Below are 22,096 nucleotides of genomic sequence, written 5' to 3' on the forward strand. Positions count from 1 at the left end.
GTTCACGCCACGTCGCACAGCCCGAGTATTCACTTTATGTACTATGTGTTCCGTGTCGTGCAATGCAGTTAATTTAAAAATAAGTAAGGAAAAGATAAATATACACTTATAGGTTACATTTTTTTTATGTTGTGTATACTAAATTACATACAACATTCTGGATTATTTTATTTATTATTTTTTTGCCAGGGAGATCTCAGAATTTGGGGTTATTACCTCAAATTTTTGAGTTAAGTATATAAAAATTTCGATTAAGCCACAATTTTTATTTTAAAAACACCTGTGGCGAAACCAAGCATCCATAGAATTTATAAATGTGGAAGAGGAACTCAACAAAAATCATCAGTGTTTTCGGCCCCTATCAATAATAAATGCCTTTTTTTTAATGTTGGGCCGCTGTTCGTGTGCGCGCTCAGGACGGCCTTGTAAAATTTGCGTCAGTGGGAGGCGCAAGAGAACAGTTGGTAGTTATTAAGCTGCAGAGCTCGGTGGGCTGTGACGCTTTACCTTTGAGTCAGACTCCAGGTTGAGTATATTTGTCTCCGGGACAGGTAAGATATATTCTAGTACCAGTTTAATTCGCTGCTTTGCGGTGTGACTTCGGCAGCTTGGCGATTTGGCGGCAGCTCCTCTATCTGTATTCAGTGTGCTGGGTGTGCCCACTAACTTCAAGACAAGTAACTGTTAAGTCTTCTGCTTCCTGACTTTTTATCGATGTGACTTTCCGTAGATCTATACGGCATCGATTAATACGTTTAGGTTTCAACAATATCTTTTGGAACTATAGGGCTGTTTTTTTTGTTTGTTTGGGGGTTTTTTTTTGTTTTGTTTTGTTTTTAGCTTCAGCTTTCAGTTTTATTGATTTTCCCGGTGAAATCGCCAATAATCCAGTTGCTCTCTTTCAAAGAATCAAAACTGCAAGGATAAGCATGAGCCGCCCAAACAGGTTTACTAACAGGAAAACTGTCGGATTTATCCACCCCAGCCTCACAAATGTTTAGTGTGCATATTTGCATAAGTATTTGAATAGTGTTGGTACGGCGTTAGGTGATATGTGAAGAGGTTTTCTTGAAAAATTAGGATCCTTCTAGTAGGTTGCACTATTGTCTTGATCTCCAAGTCCGAACACCGAATAAAGTATATGTTGAAACTACATGCTCCGTGTTTACATTGCACACCGCTGAGGTGTGGTCATAGCCCTAAGTGCAGAGTTTAGGCTCCCATGTTTGAATATCAAATGTCTCCACAGTCAAATTCAGGGAGAGGACTCATGTTGTGTATAATTTATAATAAAAACGTCTAATGTGTTGGATCATAAGTGGATAGAAGTGGACAGGGTAAGTTGATCTCCATAGGAATGAAGCCAGGGAGTGTAATAGCTCTTCCCCTTAGTGGAGTAATTACAGGTGTTTCCAAACACAAGCTTAATCAGATGAGCTTCCAGGGAAGCCAGCACAAATGTGGGACACAAGAGAACCCGTGGCAAAGTGTCATGTGTTGGAAACCCCCTCTGAAATAATGAACTGCATACAATATTGATCAGATGTTAATAAGTGTCGTATTCAAACCTGAAACAGTTTACTGCCCCTGAAGTTTCTTTGTTTTTTTCAGGTTTATAAAGTGTTCCTTGTGTATTTGACACCTAATCTGTTCTTTTGTAGCTTTCAGGACTTCCAGTTTGAAAACCTACGCTCTACAATGGCAGCAGTAAGTCTCTCTCTCGGCTGCTCTCAGTCATGTGCTCACTGTTAATTTGCATCACAGAAATGGCATGTAATTCTAATAAAAGGGTAAATGTTTTAATGTCCTATTACTTTAGCAACCTGTGATTAAAGTTGTTTCATAGAACTTTATTTTAATGTTTCTGTATGCAGTGCGACTAACAGTTGTTTAGCTTGCAACAAGTTGTCGTTTAATCCGTTGATTGAAGCCAGAATGACTGATCCTGCACAAGTGACTAAAGCTTAAGACTCTCCTAACTAATTCAAAAATGAGTCAAACTCTTCACATGTATACACAGCAGGGAAAAATTATTGGAGGAATAGAGCAAAATGACTGAGTTGGACTTTAAGTTTGTGTCTGCTTGTTTGATTTCTGTTTTATAGATAAATAATTGTAATTTTGTCATTCATGATCAGATTGGAAATCGTGGAACTGTGACTGAAGCTGCTAATTTCAATCCCGACGCAGATGCCCAGAACCTTAGAGAAGCCATGAAAGGAGCTGGTGAGTGATCCAGCTTCACTGTCATCCACTAACCATCAGCTAAAGATATATTTGACACTGTCATTATCCTTAGCCCTCAGTGGGGGGAGAAAAAGTTCCTCTCCTGTCTCTCCCTTCCTCTGAAGGAAAGTTTGAAAACTAATTTCAGCTTTGCTCAGTGCTCACGTTGTCATGGCAGCTTTAGTTTTTCCTTTCATAGTCCATTCGTTTGGTAATCTTTTACTGTGGCTCATCTTTACCCCTTGTGTTATGAAACATTGCTGATAATGCAGGCAGTAGTTGTAGACTACCCTTGTCGTGGATCATGCTGTTTTAAGGCCAAGTTGACAGGTAATGCATGTGGGTACTACAGTATGTAGGTACCCTCTAACATTAAGCATTTGAGAGTGTTAACCAATTCAGCAAATTCATGGAGAGGAATGTTGATTGGCTAGTTTAATAATCTTCTCCTGACTCTAGTTTGAGCTCCATTGCAAACAGATGGTTTCTGTGCTGATGGGAACAAACAACCTTGTGTTAGGATAATCTCCAGGGCTGCAGCATTGACTCCTGATTCTATGGCCTAGATTTAATGACCAAATCTTTGCTTTTTAAATGCATTTCTAACATTAGAAATAAAGATGTTCCTTTTTATTTCACGACTGACAGCAGTTAAGGTTATATGACTTGAGTTTTATGACATTTCTTTCAGGCACTAATGAGGCAACAATCACTGACATCCTAGCCTGCCGTACTAATGCCCAGAGGCAGCGCATCAAAGTGGCCTACAAACAAACTGTGGGGAAGGTGAGGTTTGACTGAGGCAGCAAACACAATCCGTTTATGAATGAAAATGTAACTTTTCACTATAAATAAAGTCAATATAACTGATGGCTAGACTACCAGAAGAGTTTGAGCAGCAGTCTTTACGCACACTGTTGGCAATAGCAGTGGACATATTGCCTCTTACTCCACTGTATACTCTCACTCTCTTCATTTTAGGCAGGGTAAGGTGATAAGGTACAAGTTAACCATTAACTGAAAAGCAGAAATGAATAACACCTGTAAATAAAGACTAATACAGAGAGGGGCTTGTGATGCTTTGGAAGAGGAAGGTCTGAGTCAATAAGAAAAACACCAACTGAACCCACAGAGGTGTGTTACCCACTGTCCTTGTGTTTGTTTCCCGATTATGTGGATCCATATATTAACGAAATGGGAAGCCTAGGATCTTGATTGTATTGACATAGCAAGATAATCATTATCTCACTGCACAGTATCTGGTAAGAGATCAATAAAACTAACTGAAAGTTCATTCGGGGAGATACAGGAACAGCAGAGCTTGTGAGTGGAGTTGTTGCAGTTAGAAAAAGTGAGTCATGTTGCACACACGAACGCCCACACACGGGGGAACTGTGTGGAACAGCTCCTCCTTTCACAAAAACCCTTTCCAGGAACCACACCCTCTAGTGGAGACCCAAGTGCTGCTGGAGTGTGTGAAGTCATGGATCCATGTTACATGACTTTAATGTTGTAGAGAATTCACATTTGTAACAGAAGCACTGCCTAACGAGTTTACTGAAGTACTAAGAAAACTTGCATCTGTTCCCGTCCTCTTTCAGGACCTGGCTGACGACCTGTCCTCAGAGCTGAGTGGCAACTTCAGAAGTGTTGTTCTGGGTCTGCTGATGCCGGCACCTGTGTACGATGCCTACGAGCTGAGGACTGCAATGAAGGTGAGTGAAACGGTTCTCAATAATGGCATTGTGTATTTTCTTATTGCCCCCCAAAGTCAATAAATATTTCATAATCTAGTAAAGGACACACCTCTGTTGCTGTTATTTACATACTGTAATTTAGTTTTGAGTTAATCCTGCATACAGTGTCAACCCTCTGCTGTTGCATTGTTTATAACAGTGTGGAGTGGGTTGGGGAAAATTTCAAAGATATTTTTTTTGGGCTGGGAACCTCAGGAAGCAGGACTATCTGACAATAACAAATATAATGAATGCTGCCAGCCTTTTCCTTTTATTCCCTTGAGTCAATATTTGGTTTATGACATAGTGATTCATGACAGGGGGCTGGAACTGAAGAGGCCTGTCTCATTGATATCCTCGCCTCAAGGTCAAACGGTGAAATAAACACCATCAATGAGGTCTACAAGAAAGGTAACAGGGTCACTATTATCTCCATACATTTGGTGTCAATGGTTTGTGTATCATATATGATATCATGTAGCAATGACAAAGCCTGTGTGCTTTGTTAGAAGGTGCATCGACCTCCTTTATTAGAAAACAGTGGATGCTGTAAATTATTCATAAAAGCCACTGCTGCTCTCTGTGTGGCAGTTTATTGTTGCTCAATTGTTCCTCTGTGGCTGAAATGAGAGTAGTTGGAAAGTATTTATAAAGAGGTTTTTCCGTAGCTTTGTCTCAAGTGATTATAAAAAAAAATTGCTAGCACTTTGTTGTGTTGCTCATGTGTTTATTGCGCATTGTGGAGCCTCATAATAGGTAAATCTAGATAAAAACACAGTGAATATCCACTGAACTGTATACAGTTTTTTAACAGTTGGCTTCAGAATCTGGTTATTTGGTTGATTCTCATAGAAATCTGGATTGTAGTTCCTTTTTAAACCTGCAATAAACAATATGTTTGATATTAATATTAAGTAACATGGTGTAGAAATTTGAGAATCTACTTTTTGGAATTTACTGTACGGCTAATATTTAAGTGAGAAGCTCTCATTAGCAAAAGTGCTTAAAGTAAGCAAAGGCATTTAATGAAAGACCTGTGAACTAGTTGAACAAGGAGCATCCTAACCGTGTCTTTCTCATGAATCTGTAACAACCAGTTACAGCCAGTACATATTATAAACATACACCACATTATACGTATTTTGTTTTATTGCAGAATATGGGAAGAAACTGGAAGATGCTGTGATGGGGGACACATCTGGAATGTTTCAAAGGGTTTTGGTCTCTTTACTTACGGTGAGCAAACATCGTCCCATGACCTGTTTTTTTTTTTTTTTTTTTTTTTTGTGTGTGATGCAGAGTGTGAAACACCGGCTAAAAGTGCAGGCTGAGAATACCAGCTGTGTGTAACAGCAGCCAAGCAATGACACAATCGAGAACAACTGAACTTTCTAATATTTCCATTGCTTATCTTAACTTTGTTGTCATCAAATATTTCTCAAAACTCAAAACAACACACTATTTTGCCCTACGTCCTCATGCAGCAAACCTCCCTGTAGGTGCGACCTGGTGACTTTTCCATTTGTAGCCTGTGGCAATAACTCAGTGTGCATTGTGATTGATTGAGCTTGTATCAGAAGTTTAATCCTTTACAAACCTGCTACAAGTGACTTTATTTGACATCTTTAAGTAAAAGATTTGTAGAAAATAAACAAAGATAGATAAATTAAATCATTTTTTTTCCAGTCTAGAATTTTTGAAGTGTTAGGAAACATAAAACACTAAATAAAATGAAAATTTTGAACTTTAGCCTGGTTTATACATGCTGCATCACAAATATTACACTGTCAAGTAGAACACAGCTTTGTAGATTATTAATATTAACTTCCTGGGATTTGCTAGCAGGGTCAGTCTCACTTGTAAAATGCCAGTTGGACCTTTTTTCAATTCTAATTTCTTCAGGGAAGAGGAAGAATGAGTCACTTCTGCCTAATAAAACCAGCAGTTATTTTTTTTTTCCTTTGCTGGTTTGCTTTTGTTTAATCTTGCTCCCATTTTGCCCTGAGCTGACATGTCTTCTGCTTTGCAGGCTGGGCGGGACGAGAGCGACAAAGTGGACGAGGCCCAAGCTGTTAAAGATGCCAAGGTAAAGGTTCACGTCATGAGACAAAATTGTGCATTTAAATGCCCGGTTACACAGGCTCAGAAACTGGTTGGCAACCACTAAAAGACTGGAAGGTGGTTGGCATTCGGGAATACACATTTTCTCCCTGCAGCCAGTGGTTACCAGGGGGTAACTGATCGGTGTCTAGGCCTGTGTGACTGGAGTTTAACTTGTTCCAATGCAACTTACATTTTAAAAAATATATATGTGATTGTAGGAAATCTATGAGGCTGGTGAGGCTCGATGGGGCACAGATGAGGTTAAATTCCTCACAGTGCTTTGTGTGAGGAACCAAAAACATCTGCTGCGAGGTACTGTTATGAAATAAGTCATGTGAATATACATTATGTTGTCTTACTTCCTTAAATTGGTCTCTGAAGGGATTTCAGTGACCTTTTATGGCAAATTTATGAGCACACAATCTTTTAATTAGTGACTCATCAGATCACTATGGTCAACTACCATATGAATCATATTACTTGTCCCTGCAGTGTTTGAGGAGTATCAGAAGATTTCTGGAAGAGACATTGAGGAGAGCATCAAGAGGGAGATGTCTGGCTGCCTGGAAGATGTCTTTCTGGCTATAGGTGCGTCTCTTCAGTTGCATGATCCTGTAGATGAAGTTATATACCTTTTTTTTTTTTTTTTTTTTTTTTTTTTTTTTTTTTAATAAAGATTCATCCTAACACTTGGGTTCAAATTAGCATAGAAACCTGAAATTTTATAGTAAAAACAAAAGCAACTTTGTGATATTTGCTTCTGGTCTGTGTGAAATTTAGTGCAGAAACACACACTCTGCAGTGATACTCTGGCACTAAAGATTTCAAAATCCCCAAAATGAGGAACTGAAGATCGACTGAAGGCCCACAGCAGCCACAGCAGACGTGTAGCAAATGTTGTGACGCTGCTTTTCTGGTTTTATTGACACTTGTTTGTAGATGTTTATGATTTAACTCTTCTTTTGTGAAATGGGGCTGAACGATTAACAAAAGCAATTGTTTTTTTTTCTGCATCATACAAGATTTGCATCTCATGCGCTGGGATTTGTTTTCTGCTTTGCAGTGAAATGCGTGAGGAGCAAGCCGATGTTTTTTGCAGAGCGATTATACAAATCAATGAAGGTAAATATTTCATGCAGCGGAATATGTAGCTACTTTTCTTTCTGACTTCCAGGTCTGCTGTAGAACCACAAAGATAAAAAAAAAAAAAGACTTCTATTACAATACTATGCAAAAGTCCAAAGTCACGTCTCATTTCTTTACATTTTGCTAGGAAAATGGGTGCAGGAGTTTATTGAAACATGTACAAATATACATGGAAACTCAGTATATAAATCAAAACAGAGTTTTTACAATTCTAATGAGCCTGAAAGTCAATATTTACTATGACCACCTTTATTCTTCAACACAGCCTGTACTCTCAGAGGCAGCTGTCTTCTAATTTCTTTAGTCTTCATTTCTCCAGGCTACTTGAAGGACATTCAAAACTCTTCTTTGGATGTTGGCTGCCTGTTTGTTCTGCTTTCTGCTTCATTAATGTTGAGATGTTGAAATTGGACCTCAACATTAATGGCTTCTTGACAGATATTGAGACCGTTTCTGATGAGGGTTCAGCAAACAATAGATCGATCAGCTGGATAGCCAGGTGCATCTCACACTAATATTGCGTTGGACCGCCGTTACCTTTGCATGCATTCGCTGTGGCATTGTTTCGATAAGCTTCTGCAATGTCACAAGATTCATTTCCATCTAGTGTTGCATTAATTTTTCACCAAGATCTTGCAGTGATGGTGGCAGATTCTGACCACTGCGCAAAGCCTTCTCCAACACATCTCAATGGGGTTCAGGTCTGAACTCTGTGGTGGCCAATCCATGTGTGAAAATTATGTCTCATGCTTCCAGAACCACTCTTTCACAGTTCGAGCCCAATGAATCCTGGCATTGTCATCTTGGAATATGCCCGTGCCACCAGGGAAGAAAAAATCCATTGATGGAATAACCTGGTCATTCAGTATATTCAGGTAGTCAGCTGACCTCATTCTTTGAGCACATAATGCTGCTGAACCTAGACCTGACCAACTGCAGCAACCCCAGATCATAGCACTGCCCCCACAGGCTTGTACAGTAGGCACTAGGCATGATGGGTGCATCACTTCACCTGCCTCTCTTCTTACCCCATCACTCAGAAACAGGGTAAATCTGGACTCATCAGACCACATGACCTTCTTCCATTGCTCCAGAGTCCAATCTTTATGCTCCCTAGCAAATTGAAGCCTTTTTTTCCAGTTAGCCTCACTGATTAGTAGTTTTCTTAAGGCTACACAGCTGTTCAGGCCCAATCCCTTGAGTTCCCTTCGGATTGTGTGTGGAAATGCTCTCACTTTCACTATGAAACATAGCCCTGAGTGCTACTGTTTTTCTTTGATTTATTTCACCAAACATTTAAGTGATTGCCGATCACTTAAATGTTTGAAACGATCATTCAGGATTTTTTTCCGGCCACATTTCTTCCTCGAAGACGATGGGTCCGCACTATCCTTCCAGTTTTTAATAATGCGTTGGACAGTTCTTAACCCAATTTTAGTAGTTTCTGCAATCTCCTTAGAAGTTTTCTCTGCTTGATGCATGCCAATGATTTGACCCTTCTCAAACAGATTGTCGTCTTTTCCATGACCACGCGATGTGTCTTTCGGCGTGATTGTTTAATAAATGAGAACCAACTCATTGCACCAGTTGGGGTTAAATAACGTGTTGCCAGCTGAAAGATAATCGCCCATGCAGTAATTATCCAATAGGAAGCTCGTGCCTATTTGCTTAGTTAAATCCAGGTGGCGACTTTTTTTGGCCAGGCAGCGTATAACATTCATTTACTCTGATGAACTCTGACACCGATGAATGCATTGGGGGCAACTTGAGGTTGACATGTATAGCATGAAGCCACCGACTTTTCAGTTGGTAGACGATCCACTCTACCTCCTGTTTTGCAGCCACCTGAAGGACCAGATTCATCTCACAGGTCATGTGTCAGGTTTTTGTTGAATTTTTTCTTGCCTATTTCTGAAGGACATAACTTTCAGATACGGTTTGTCTGCTGTAGATAATTTCCTAGGCCTGCCACTTCTTCTTCTGTCCTCCACTTGTCCAGTTTCCACCAGATTTTTAAAGGTATACTGCACGTTATACTGTGATATGCCATGCTTTCAGCTAATAGCTCCTTGGGGGTCAACTTGTTGGTGCAAAACTGCTATTTTATACCTGTCAAGCTCTGTTATCCTTGGTATTTTTTATTTTTTTTTTATAGATTCAAATAGAGAAATTGGGTTTTGGGAACAGTTTTTGTGCTAGTAACAAAGTGCCAAAAGATACAATTTAAAATAGGTTTTATTTGACAAGTTATGTGTTATCTATTGACTCAAGACAGGTCCCTTTTTATACTTGAATGATTCACAGGTCAGTGTTAAATGGTTTAACAAAGGTAATTCTCTGAAAATGGTCATGTCCACAGGAAAACATTGAAAGACCTTCAGAAAGCCTGGGGAACTATTGCTTAAGACCACTTTAAAGAATTACAATAAAGTCTGGCTCCTTGGAAGCAAAATGTAAAGAAATGAGGGTGGACTTTTCCACAGCATTGTTGGTCTTCATGCCTTTAATTGATTATGAATACACAGTTGTAGCCATGTTGATCATAAGGAAAGCAGTTTGATGCTGTCATGCTCTTTGTTTAGGTGAAGTATGGTGCAGTACAAATTACAAATAAAGTTTTTGTTTCTTTCCAGGGGCTAGGCACTACAGACAGTGTCCTTATCAGGATAATGGTTGCCAGGGCTGAGATTGATATGTTGGACATTAAAGCACAGTTCCAGAAGATGTATGGAAAGAGTCTCTACTCCTTCATCAAGGTGAGGCATTAAAGACCAGGGGCGGGAACGTACTGTCGTCAGCAGAAGCTTTGCAATACATCAGCTGCAATATAATATATGCAGTTCTAAATTTATGTGATGTCCTTGTGGTGCTTTACAGTGTTGCAAGATATTTTTTGGTTTTTCAGAAGTCTTGAATATGAATAAAAGTATATATTTTTTGTCAGTTTGGCTTCAGTCTCACAGAGCTTTTATGCCTCTTGCAGGGAGACACATCTGGTGACTACCGCAAAATCCTGCTCATGCTCTGTGGAGGCGAGTAAACAAAATCTCAGTACCACATTCAGCCATGGTTTTACTCTGCAAACTACATTATTGGCCTTTTTTTTTTTTTTTTTCTTTTTTTTTTGGTAGTACAATTTCTTCTTCAATGCTTTGTACGTTTCATTGTGCCTTGTTTTACACATTGTAATAACAATTAAACCAAAGATCAGTGACCTGTACAGAGCTCTGTGTTTTCTGTTGCTGATCCTTTGTTAGACAGTGAAATTTATATGCTTCTCGCATCTTTAAAACAAAAAAAGATGGATGTCACTGGCATCTAGCTCTTGTTACAGTGCAGAATTTTCGTCATCTTCTAGTCAATGAAGTCCATTTGTTTAATTGGGAGCAGTTCCTCATTTGTTAAGTCAGTCCTTTATCATTTGACTCAATTACTTAATGGGATGCTAGCTTGAATTGGGAGGCAGTAAAGCATGCTCTAATCAATATAAATAGAATGTCATGCAAACTATAAACTTAGAGCTTCATCTCTGAACAATACACCCAGGTAATGCTGTAATGTGCAGTGATCAAGGTGAACACTAGGTGGAACCAACTCTCAAAAAAATGTGTCTGTAGCAGCTATAAAGGCTAGAAGTGAAGCCAATGATGAGGTCCTTTAAAGTGACATTCTCTGCAACAGTCAGCCATGTTTGTGCAAACAGAAGTTTGATTGTACAGACATAGGGGAAAAGCTCCTTTGCTTACTTCATTTATGACATCACGGTCTCTTCACTGCAGCATGATGTTCATTTTTCTTACATTTTGGTCACATTTACAATGATCGGTGTACAGTACAAGCTTTTTTTTTTTTTTTTTAAATGGTGAACAGCAAAATGCAACAGTCCACTAACTAAAGTGCAGCATCGCAGTGGTTACATCCATATTTTCTGTAGTGTTTATATGAACCCCGGACAATCTGGTGTCTACATCTGACTCCTTGTTATTGAATCTGGCCTGTTGTTTAACATAAAACCAATTAAGAAAGGAAAGGAAGAAGAAATAATACTAAACAGTGAACAGCTCAGTTGTTCATCAGTTTCTTTCCTGTGTCAATTTCTGTCTTTCTCTGAGGGTCTGCCATCCTTTGTGAAATCTTCAGTTGGTAATTTCTGAGTTTTCAAAGGCTTTCAAGGCCCCAAAGGGCTGAGGATTTGTTTAGTGATACATTATTATTCAAGGTTTCTGCCATTTTATTGCACCCGCTTTTGTCACAGTTGTATAAATTTTTTAAAACATTTCAAATTTTGAATGTCATTCTCTGTCTCATCACATATATTGTTATGGCACAAAAAGCTTTCAAAGAAATCCTTTTCTTTTATTATGTTCAGTTAAATCCTTTTTACAAGCACCTTCCCTTATTAGAATTGGCAGGTAAGTTCCATTCCCAGGACATAAAGAGGATCTGGGATTTCACCGTGCACTGTAAAATATGAGCTAATCAATATAAACATTATAAAAGAGCATTTAAAAAGAATGATTCAACAAGGCATATGTAACTATTGTTTTAAAAAAATAAGACAAGGTGACAAAGTGGATACAGCAAATACAAGCGACAACACTTAGGTCACACATGGAGGTCATTTATTTATATTGACTTTGACATGTTAATGATTAACCCTTAATAATCTTGAATAGGTGAATGAACACATCACCGCAGATCTACCAGGCAGTGCAAGAGAAATAAGAGCACAAAACATCCAGCAAACAACACGTGCTAATGCTTACTGTACACTCAGCTCTCTGTTAATATAAGTGGGCGGTAAGCTGAGACAGAAGGTCACTATCAAGTAAAAAGGTATGCAGCTTTGGCTTCAGGACTAATGTGGCTTTAATGTTACTGAAATATGGAAATGTGTATTAGGAGAAGGTGTTAAAACCAAATAGCTCACATCAACTGATCCAAGACGTGGTGGCAACTGAAAATGAATGCATGTGCCCGCTTCTTAAAAAGCTGAAATGGCATCATAAACCACATTTATCCAAATTCAGTTCCAGATTTGCTTTATTTGTGATTTAAGTTAAAGACTGCAATGAGGAATAAGACAGCACTGGTGTAAAAATGACACCTCTCAGTTCATTGATTTTAGGCTGCTGCAACACTTAACTAACTTAAAGCTTAACGTACCAACATGCCATTGCGATCAATAGCAGGCTGAATGAAAGAGGTGAATGAGTAAACAAATATGCATCATATTCTGCTTGGACATTTGAGATGATGAGAAATTTGAAAGTCTTGTCGCATCTGTCAGAACATAAGAGGAAAAAGAAATTAAGATAGCATGTCATCAGGTAAGGGGGCGGCATGGTGCAGTGGTTAGCACAGTCACCTCACAGCAAGAAGGCTCTGAGTTTGAATCCAGCCTAGGGGCTTTCTGTGTGTTTTCTCTGTGTCTGTGTGAGCTCTCTTTGGGTACTCTGGCTTCTCCCAAAGTCATGCATGTTAGGTTAATTGGCTATAGGTGTACACCGCCTCTCACCCCATGACAGGTGACCCATGACCCCAAACTGGATAAGTGGAAGAAATATGAAAAGCTGTACAATATCACCCGGGACCTGATAAGTTTACCAAAGAAGCCGATTCTCCCGAATGCCACATTATACAGTTCATTGTGATTTCACCCTGCAGTGGTTACAATATACTGCCAAAAAATATCTGCTCATCTCCCTTCACACACGTATCAACTAGAGTGGCATCTCATTCTTAATCCATAGGGTTTAATACTGTATTTGACCACTGAGGTTGCACAACTTGTTGCCTTTGAAATAGCCAAGCAAAAATCCACTGACCCTCACCAAGTGAATTTGAGTTTAATATGTACTTACATCAGCCTTTGTTGTACAAAGATAAAATAGACGTGGCTGCAAAAACTCTGGTTTCACTTCAAGTGCAGGTCACTAATGTGCTGCAGAGCGTAGTGAGGATCAGACACCTGAGCCGCCTAATGTTGGCAGAGAGAGCACTGCAAATATATTGGAATATATAATTTATTTTTGTTAAACTTTCAAGTAGGTTAGGTACCCCAAGGCCACATTAGACAGCCACTTCTGCCTCTAAGCAGAACAAGCTGTGACATTGTGACCCACGTGTATGCTCAGTGACACATACTCTGTCAGGTTGTTGTCCTTTAAATTTTTTTTTGTGTAAAATTGTAGATGTTTAAGGTTTTATTTATTATTTATTACATGCATTTGCCTTATGAGGGAAATGGAAACAAGCTCTAAAGACAGTACCTGCATACAGTTTATGTTTCACAGTTTATTCACAAAACCAAAAAAAAACAGTTTCAGACATGATTTCATATAAATGAGTCATTTGTCAAATGGGACTTCCCAAAAGCTATCCGGAGCTTATAAATGGGGGCCCAAACATTGGATAATATACACAAAATACACATATAATTCCCAATATACATCATCATGCTAACGAAAGATAATATCCTAACAACATGATGTTAGGATATTCTCAAATATAAATACAGCAACACTGTTGACTGATATGATACAAAGTTTGCATATTTAGCAAACAGCTGCCAGTTTACACTTCTTGCAGAGCAATATTATGCAATATTATGCTGGAAATACTTTATATGTTGTTTGGCGCTGATGTGCAGTTGCAGGATTTTCACACATAGCCATCTGCTGGGACAAATAAATGACACTAAATACTTTTCCATCAGCGCGCAGTGCAAAGACAGTTCTCTGTTTCTGTTCGAGAGCTGCATCTGTGAATTATTCTTGAATCTCTTGTTGTAGCTACTGATGTTAATAAATCCAACTTTGTGCCATGGTGCTGTGCTAGTGCCAGCTTTTTGGTGCGTTGTTGAGTCAAAAGCTGATCAATTGCCAAAAAGTGATTTTTGATGTTTTGATGTTTTTTATTTTTTATGTTTAATGTCTTTGCTTATATTTGTAAGTAGACTGTACTTAACAGGATTTATGAAAGGGTTATATATAAAATATAGAAATGACCTATTCTGCAAGTATCTTTATGACTGTGTCATTGCATCTACATTATAATCAATCCAGTTCTTTTTTAGCCACTTTAAATATCTTTAAAGAACTGTGATGTTGCATTTGTTGCTTAAGAGATATAATTGACATATGTTTGACATAAATACCAGAAATCACTTTTTGGAAGATGATCACTTTTTGGCACAACATCGGCACGGATGTCTTTTTGGTGGAAATGTGTGGAACCAGTTTTATTTTTAGTGTTTAGGTTTAGTGCGTCAGTGGAAAAGAGGTGTTGTATAAGAGCAGTGATGGTGAACTAAAACAGCATGTCAATGGAAAAGTAAACAAGAACTAAACTGAAAGATTTCCGCCTGAGGGGAAATGCTCCATAGGTTCATCATCCTGAGTCATTCTGATTATTCAAGGGTAAAAAAGTATATAATTAATGTATAAAAATGAATTTTTGTGCCATTAAGGACCACGGCTTATTTTTGACTTCAAAGTTAAAGATCACAGCTGAAGTCTGAACCAATTAATTCTGGAATCTTCTTCTTATTAATAAATCTAAACAGATATTCTTCCCTCATTTTAGCCTTTCTCCAAAGGGATGCCTTAATAACCTTATATTAATAATAATAAAGACATTTTAACTTTTACAGTAACATGAGAGCTCGGCATATGGGCCCATTAATGGCTCTCATAGAGTTTCTCTAAAACAAGAATAAATGGTATTATGCGATCCAGAATTTGCTCTGTAACCATGATCATTATTCATTGCTTTCCCGCTCAGTATTGATCCATTAGTTCAGTCTCATCTAGTGGGATTAAAGTAATTTATTATCAGTCCTTAGTGTAAAGTCCTGAGTATATATATATACTTAGTCTGACCATTTTCATGCTCTTTTACTTTGGGATTTTTTTGGTGATTCAGCTTAGCTCAACAGAACATTTGTTTCCACATCAGGGAGAAACACATTACACAAATGTGTTTGCATACACAAACATCTTGTGCAAATGAAAACAAATGCCAGAAGAACAGGCGATGTGCAAATGCCTGTAGCGGCTCATAATTTAGCTCCTAATTCACACAAGCAAACAAACAAAATGCGTATCATGTTTGACCGCTGCCAGATTAGAAAAAAAATTTGCATAATGCAGATCAGTGACAGGAAGTGGCAGGCAGGTGGAGGGGAGTTCTCTGTGCAAAGAACGCTCAGATGACACATGGGATTTTAAAATGCAGTGAAATAATAGATACCGACTCGCTCACTGACAGCCATTACTGTTTAAACTGTCTTGTTGAAAGTTTGCTTTGAAGTTTTCTCTCTTTCTATGTAAATGAGCTCATGTCAGTGAATCAAATCTGGTGCTCATTTGGAAAATAATCACTTCACATTATCTTCAGCTTCATTATAGATTGAAAAGTGTAAATTGCTAAAAATGTTTCAATTCACATTCACATCTCAGAGGCTGGATGGTAATTTAGTGATCATTCGTCCCAGCTGCCAGCAAATTTAGTTTGCAGGTAGGCCAGTTTGAAGGCTACAGTATAGAAACACACACACACACACACACACATACCCATATAGAATAGATTCTGGTAAAATCACCTAAGCTGTTGTGGTTGAATACAATGAAACCCAGTGTCTTATTTGCACATGTAGCTGCAAGTTCAATGAGCTGCAATTCAACAAACATTAGCTTTTTGCAGACAAAAAGAATATAAAAGAGATTTGTTTGAAATCCCACAAATCCAAACAGATTTTTAAAAACAGCACCAAGGATCAGACGCATGAAATCCATCACTGTGACATACACTCCCATGGACATAGATTTACACATACACGCGACGTACTAATCTAAAGTCTGTACATACCTGTAGCTTTATTCAAAATGTATGGGACACGGGGATGTTGTCTCGGAGCAAAACACATTTTCTCATCTCCTTCTTTTAACTTTTTCTTTAACCTTTTCTCGTGGCCTTAAACACACACACACACACACACACACACGCACACACGCACACACGCACACACGCACACACGCACACACACACACACACACACACACACACACACACACACACACACACACATTTATATGTATTTATTTAACTGGAACGTAAGTAAATGGTAAATGTAAAAAGATCCATTCTGCTTGGAAAAAAGTTCCCAGGGTGTGTGGCTTGGAGTTGGATTCTTATTTTTGTGATTTTGAATCTTTGTTCTTGTGAAATTGATTCCTGGTTTCGATTCATTTTGTTATTCTAGCCTCGTCAGCGTCTCCCTGTTAGCGCTCCCTCTATCTCATTCATGTGCTCGTGCCCTCTGAGCTTCAGTATCAGTTATCTTTTGTTTACTTACTGTTTTATTTTGAAAATTAGTTTTATTTTTGTGTTTGTCCTGATTATTGTCACCTTTTGTTAATTACTTTCACCTGTGTTTTTGTTCCCCTTTTATTTGTAATTTCTAATTACTTCCAGAGGTATACATACACCATAGTCCTGTGTTAAATTTGAGTTCTGCTTTGCTTTTTGGTCAGCAACAATACTCAAGTAGGCTGTGGTGTTTAAATGATGAAAAGCCTTAAAACAAAGGGATTTCCAGCTAATAAACATTCGGATCCATGAACCAGGTTTGTCCACAGCAAACTCTCTCTCCAAAGAGGCATCAGGTATTTCTGCACATAAGGGAAAACAGATAAAATCCCAAAGCCAAAAAAAAAAACAAGCAAACATGATTCAAAAAGAGATGATTTCATTAATGGTACTAGTTCAACAATCAAGCAAAGACTGAAGATCAGTCCTCTGTTTCAGAAGCAGCTGCCAAATGGGATGGCACACAGGTGTGCTCATCACTTCCAGGTGTGCAGTTTGGAGAATGGGAAGCCAAAGGAAAGCCGCCCACTGAAACACAAAAGTGGGGTTGACTGCACAAACATACATACACCACAGCCATACTGAGAGAAAGAGTAACCAAGAGAAGAGAGACAGAAAGATGAACTAGCCCAGGAAGACAGGCAGATGCCAGCAAATGCCTGTGCTACAATCTAAGGGTCCAAATGAATAAGCTTGCCATGCCACACATGATAAGAATGGAATGGAGTTTAGACATAGTCTATATAAATGCTGCAACAACTGTAGTGAGCAGTGGCAACAACCTCTGGCAGCTCCAAACAGCTGCATTAGGTTGTGGCATCACCCCAAACAACAGCACCCGCTTCCTCAAATCACTGGCTTCTGAAGGGGGCTTCAAGAGGTGCCACAGCTAGCTGCTGCTGCCATGATTTAAGCCCCTGCTATGATTATTCCACATTCACCAGCTGTCATTTGGTGATAGGCAAAAAATGGGTTTTTAGAGTTTTTTTTTTTTTTTAATTTAATAGAACAGCTGCCTTCTATTGCCAAAAAAAAGGTATAAGGTTGGTGAGAGGGATGAAAAATCACTTTGAGTGAACATTTTCTCATTCAAGAAGGCATGTGCTCCAGTGCTAAAATGAAATTATTGATCATGGCTGCTTTAAGTCACAAGCTGAAGCTGAGGTTCCCTGAAGAGATCATTATGGCTATTTTGTCAAAGCTATGAGAGCTCCTTCAAGAGCCACAGATGCTGTGTAGTACTTGAATGTTTAAGATGAGTGCATTGCCCCTTTGACATTGAACAGATTCTGCAGAAAGTCAGAAAAAAAGAAAACAAAAACAAACTCTTGTTGTTTTTGAAGATGTGGAGATAAGAATCCTTTAAATCAAGAAAGAAAAAGTTAAAGTTTATTACACCAGAATTCCACTAGTTCACACTCGTTTACATCAGGGTGTGTGACAGAATGAGTTTTATCCTCATGGAGTGAAGAAAGAGCCTGTGGGTCTTATGAGTCAGATGACGGTGCTTTGAGACCCCATCAAAGCTCCCTCAGTAGAGGACTTGGTGAAAAGTTTGGGCCCTTTAAGTGTCCATTAGCAGTTCTTTATAGCCACTGTTATGGTTAATTATTAGGATGCTATCAGCTTGAGTGGCACGACAATTATACAGTGCATGGAAAAAGAGGCTGTGGTTGTAGAAACTACCTGAGTGGTCCTCAAAATCAGAGTATCTCAATTTTGTTACTACAGGTAGTTTTAGAGAATTGTAGTGTTACTGCAGCACATCCACGTCACAACAGAACAGGTCAAGAGTACTCTGATAATTCACCTTTTTTTAAGATCAATGATGATGACCTCAACAATCATATGAGTCACTACACAGCCTGTGTGAGTTGGGTGTTAACAAAGCTCTCAGTTTGCCTCCTGAGATTTTTACACTTCTTCTCAATTCTCTGGAAGTACAGTGTGTGCACCCCTCATATTAAGATTCTGGATTCCTTTTAAACACATGTCTGTATTTCACTCGTTACAGTACCACTTAGTAGGCACATACTTTGTAAAAGATGCAGCTATGCTCAGAATATAACAGTCTGGGGACTCATCAGCTGTCTGCTGACTTCTACTCACCAGCCACTTTATTAAATACACCTTGGCAGTACTGGGTTGGGCTCCTGTTTTCCTTCAGACCTGCATCAGTTCTTCATGGTACAGATTCAACAACAGTCACATTCCTGTTTTTAGCTGACAGGTGGGGTCTTCTGCTCCTGTAGTCCATCTGATTCAAGGTTCGATACATTGTGCATTTAGAGATGCTCTTCTGCATACCTTGGTTGTAGCTAGAGTGGTTATTTGAGTTACTGTTGCCTTCTTATCAGCTTAAAGCAGTCTGGCCGTTCTTTTCTCATCTCTGGCATCAACAAGCCATTTTCTCCCAGAGAGGTACCGCTCACTGAATATATTCTCTTTTTCAGGCCATTCTCTGTAAGCCCTAGAGGTGATTGTGTGGGAAAATTCCAGAAGATCAGCAGTTTCTGAAATACTCAGACCAGCAGATCTGCCATGAGCAACGATGCTGCATTCAAAGTCACTTAAATCATCTTTCTTCCCCATTCTGATGCTCAGTTTGAACATCATCAGGCAGTCTTGACAATGCCTACATTGAAAAATGCATTGAGTTGCTGCCATGTGACTAGCTGATTAGATATTTGAATTAATGAGCAGTTGAACAGGTATACCTAATGAAGTGGCTGTTGATGTAAATTGATATTAATAAATGCAGATCCCTGTATCAATAGAGTTCATGAATCCAATAATGGTTCAATCTTTTTACCCATTAAGCAAGAAAACCTACAGCTACAAATTTTGGTAAAACTACAATACTAAATTATCAATGCTTTTAAATTCTTAATAAACATGTAATAATTCATTTTTGGCCACTTTGGTGCAAGAAGACAAGCTGTAACCTCACTATACCCACTTGAATTTGAGATAAATACATTGGCATTTATTTCCTTCTGTGTTTCCGGCTGCCAAAAACATCAAAGTTGTGTCAATGCTACTTTCAGTCTCTAACTCCTGAGAGAAATGTCTTGTTCTCTAGGTGCTTGATCTTCACAGTGTCCGTGTGTTTAGAAGAGCAGAGGCTGTAAATAATGCAGTATCACTGGTGGGAGACCATTACAATAAAGTTGTGTGGCAGACATCTGAACAATGAGCTGACAATGAGGGAGCAGCAGACTCAGATAATTGTGGTCTGTAGATTTGCCACTGCCAGCACTGAGCTGGTGTCTTACTATATAAATATATTGATCATAGCTGCTTCAATAAAAATTTGGATTCAGGGCTCAAGTAAGGGCTCAAATGTTCCATTGGAGTTTTGTTCAGATAAAAAAAAAAACAAAGGTAATTGTGTGGTTGGGCTGACTGCAGCAAAAGAGACTTTTCAAACCTCAGAAACTCCAAAGTGGAGCTTTTAATGGTCTATCACCAATTAATCCAATAGTCAGAACTTATGAAGCCTTAATTAACTGTCACTTATCTATCAGCCATAGCAGCGTTTGAACACAGAGTTCCTGTTGGAACATCTGTCTGCAGACTTGAACTCAAATTTAATGAGCTGCGCATTAGATTAGTTACGCTCTCTAAACATGTAATTTCCTTCCTGCTAAAGAGACAAGAGCTCTTCTACCAAGTTAAGATGATTACATGAAAACACCGAAGGTCATTTAATTACTGTTCATCTCTTATGTGAAAACCCTTTGAGACAAAATTTGAGCATTTTTTAATATTTGAATATTGTTTATAAAGAAGCCTTGTAGGGGCCCCTAACACCAGATGGTTTCATCGATTCACTCGGGATTCGTTTGCATCAACCTCGCAGCAGCACATTTTTGCATCATTAAGTAGGCACTTTCATTTTTTCTTTCAAAAAAATAATACTTCCATTTATACAGATAACATCTGATTTGCATATTTTCTGAACTTTGCAGCCACAGGCTCTTTTAGCTGTCATCATTACACCACCAAATAAACAAATTACTTCCTACACAGCCAGTCCTCTAAATCTACAAAAGTGATGCGACAGGATAGACTTCCTCTGGCATCTCGGGGATGAAACTGAATCGGGTTCTTTTTGGCTTCCTGTTTTCTGGTCTACCAATTAAAAACAATGTTCCCAATTCTGTCATTATGTGTATATTCAGTGTAACGTGCAGCTTGTGAGCTAATTGTGTTTTCAGTCTTTTATGAGAGAAAGCACAATAGATACATTGTATTTTCCACTCCCTGTAGTGAAATTATTGTCTAGCTACCCAGAGAGAAAGCTTTGTTTTTGACTTTTACAATGATTTGTATTTTTTCATCTGTGGCTTCCGCTTAAATTTTGGGCAACTTTCCGGCTCATACCCACAGTTGCAAAACTAAAATAACAGCCTTGTTTTCCCATGAAAATTCAATAACAATTTATGGAAAGAAAATTGAGGAAGTGCAGAGGCATAACTACTGCCGGATGTACAGCATTCAGTTTTCTACATTGAAAAGGTCAGGGTTTTTTTTTATTATTTTTATTTAAAGAAGTTATATATAACCTACGTCTGCCATTTGCAACCACAGCACACTCAACTGTGAATCATAGTGCGCCTTAAAAACCTTTTATCAGGGGAGGCTCTGCAGACTTCGTTCTGTAAGCAAGCCCTTGTTCAGGCGTTTACCAGCACATGCTCATTCTCCAAATGGAAACATTTGAAAATGTATTTTTCTTTAAGAGCAGGAAGCTCTGTTTACTGCGTCATTGTTCGCAATGTCATCTTTAGTTGTGAGCACATTGTTGATCATGTAAACTTATAACAGTGGGGCAAAAATGGATCTAAAAATGGGCAGCAGTTTCAGTCATCATAAATCCCTTAATCGAAGATGAACAACCACTCAGATTTTTTCTTTTAGTTTTTGCCAATTCCGGCCATTATTGCACGATTACACATCCAATTAATTCAGTTGTGTTTCTTTTTTGCCTGCCATCTGCATCCACTCATTCGAGGTTTCTCATTTTCAGTGGAACCGTTCATTACCTCAGAATAATACAGAGCTTTTCTTTTGGTTCTATTAATGTAGTCTATGAGATTTCTTAGAAAGATTTCCTAGAAGATTCAGCAGTACTGGGGAATAGTGGGTGTGTTGGTGGGAGGTGGTTGGGTAACAAGCAGCCATGCATCAGGTGGGATAGGCTCTTTTTGTCTTGCTCAACCAAGGATTCAACACAACCCTCCTAGATACACATACGCAGTAAACGTATCATTGGCTAGATGATCTGCTGTAGCTGAGTAGCTGATAATTTGTTCCTGGATGTTTCCCCCAGAGAGACTAACCAGTTTATGGCTGAACCTGCTTTTAGTGGAATTGTGGGCAGCAGTATTGAAATGTGATTGCTTAGTTAGGGTAAGTGTGCCACACTATGCTACATCCTCTGGCTGCCCTCTCTTTTCCTAACTTGACTTTTAGCAGGTCCAGAGGATATGCTTGTTTTTTTCTATCCA

At 38.7% G+C, this 22,096-nt stretch overlaps 1 protein-coding gene across 1 annotated transcript; it reads left to right on the forward strand.

Moving 5' to 3' along the window:
- The first annotated feature begins 414 nt into the window (after positions 1-414).
- Positions 415-10,405, forward strand: anxa4 (annexin A4). Its single transcript, XM_030742237.1, has 13 exons — positions 415-551; positions 1,662-1,707; positions 2,139-2,226; positions 2,918-3,012; positions 3,828-3,941; positions 4,283-4,373; positions 5,119-5,198; positions 5,992-6,048; positions 6,284-6,377; positions 6,558-6,653; positions 7,129-7,187; positions 9,845-9,967; positions 10,195-10,405. Exons 2-13 carry the CDS (start codon positions 1,699-1,701, stop codon positions 10,249-10,251), a joined length of 963 nt encoding a protein of 320 aa, XP_030598097.1. The 5' UTR covers positions 415-551; positions 1,662-1,698; the 3' UTR covers positions 10,252-10,405.
- Positions 10,406-22,096: the final 11,691 nt, after the last annotated feature.

This window comes from Archocentrus centrarchus, chromosome 12, assembly GCF_007364275.1.
Source record: "Archocentrus centrarchus isolate MPI-CPG fArcCen1 chromosome 12, fArcCen1, whole genome shotgun sequence".
Taxonomy (NCBI): domain Eukaryota; kingdom Metazoa; phylum Chordata; class Actinopteri; order Cichliformes; family Cichlidae; genus Archocentrus; species Archocentrus centrarchus.

Excerpts from the sequence above, each read along its gene's own strand:
- anxa4 (XM_030742237.1), top strand. Across the intron at positions 3,013-3,827 it reads ACAAACAAACTGTGGGGAAG|GACCTGGCTGACGACCTGTC; the intron begins GTGAGGTTTGAC and ends GTCCTCTTTCAG. Across the intron at positions 6,654-7,128 it reads AGATGTCTTTCTGGCTATAG|TGAAATGCGTGAGGAGCAAG; the intron begins GTGCGTCTCTTC and ends TCTGCTTTGCAG.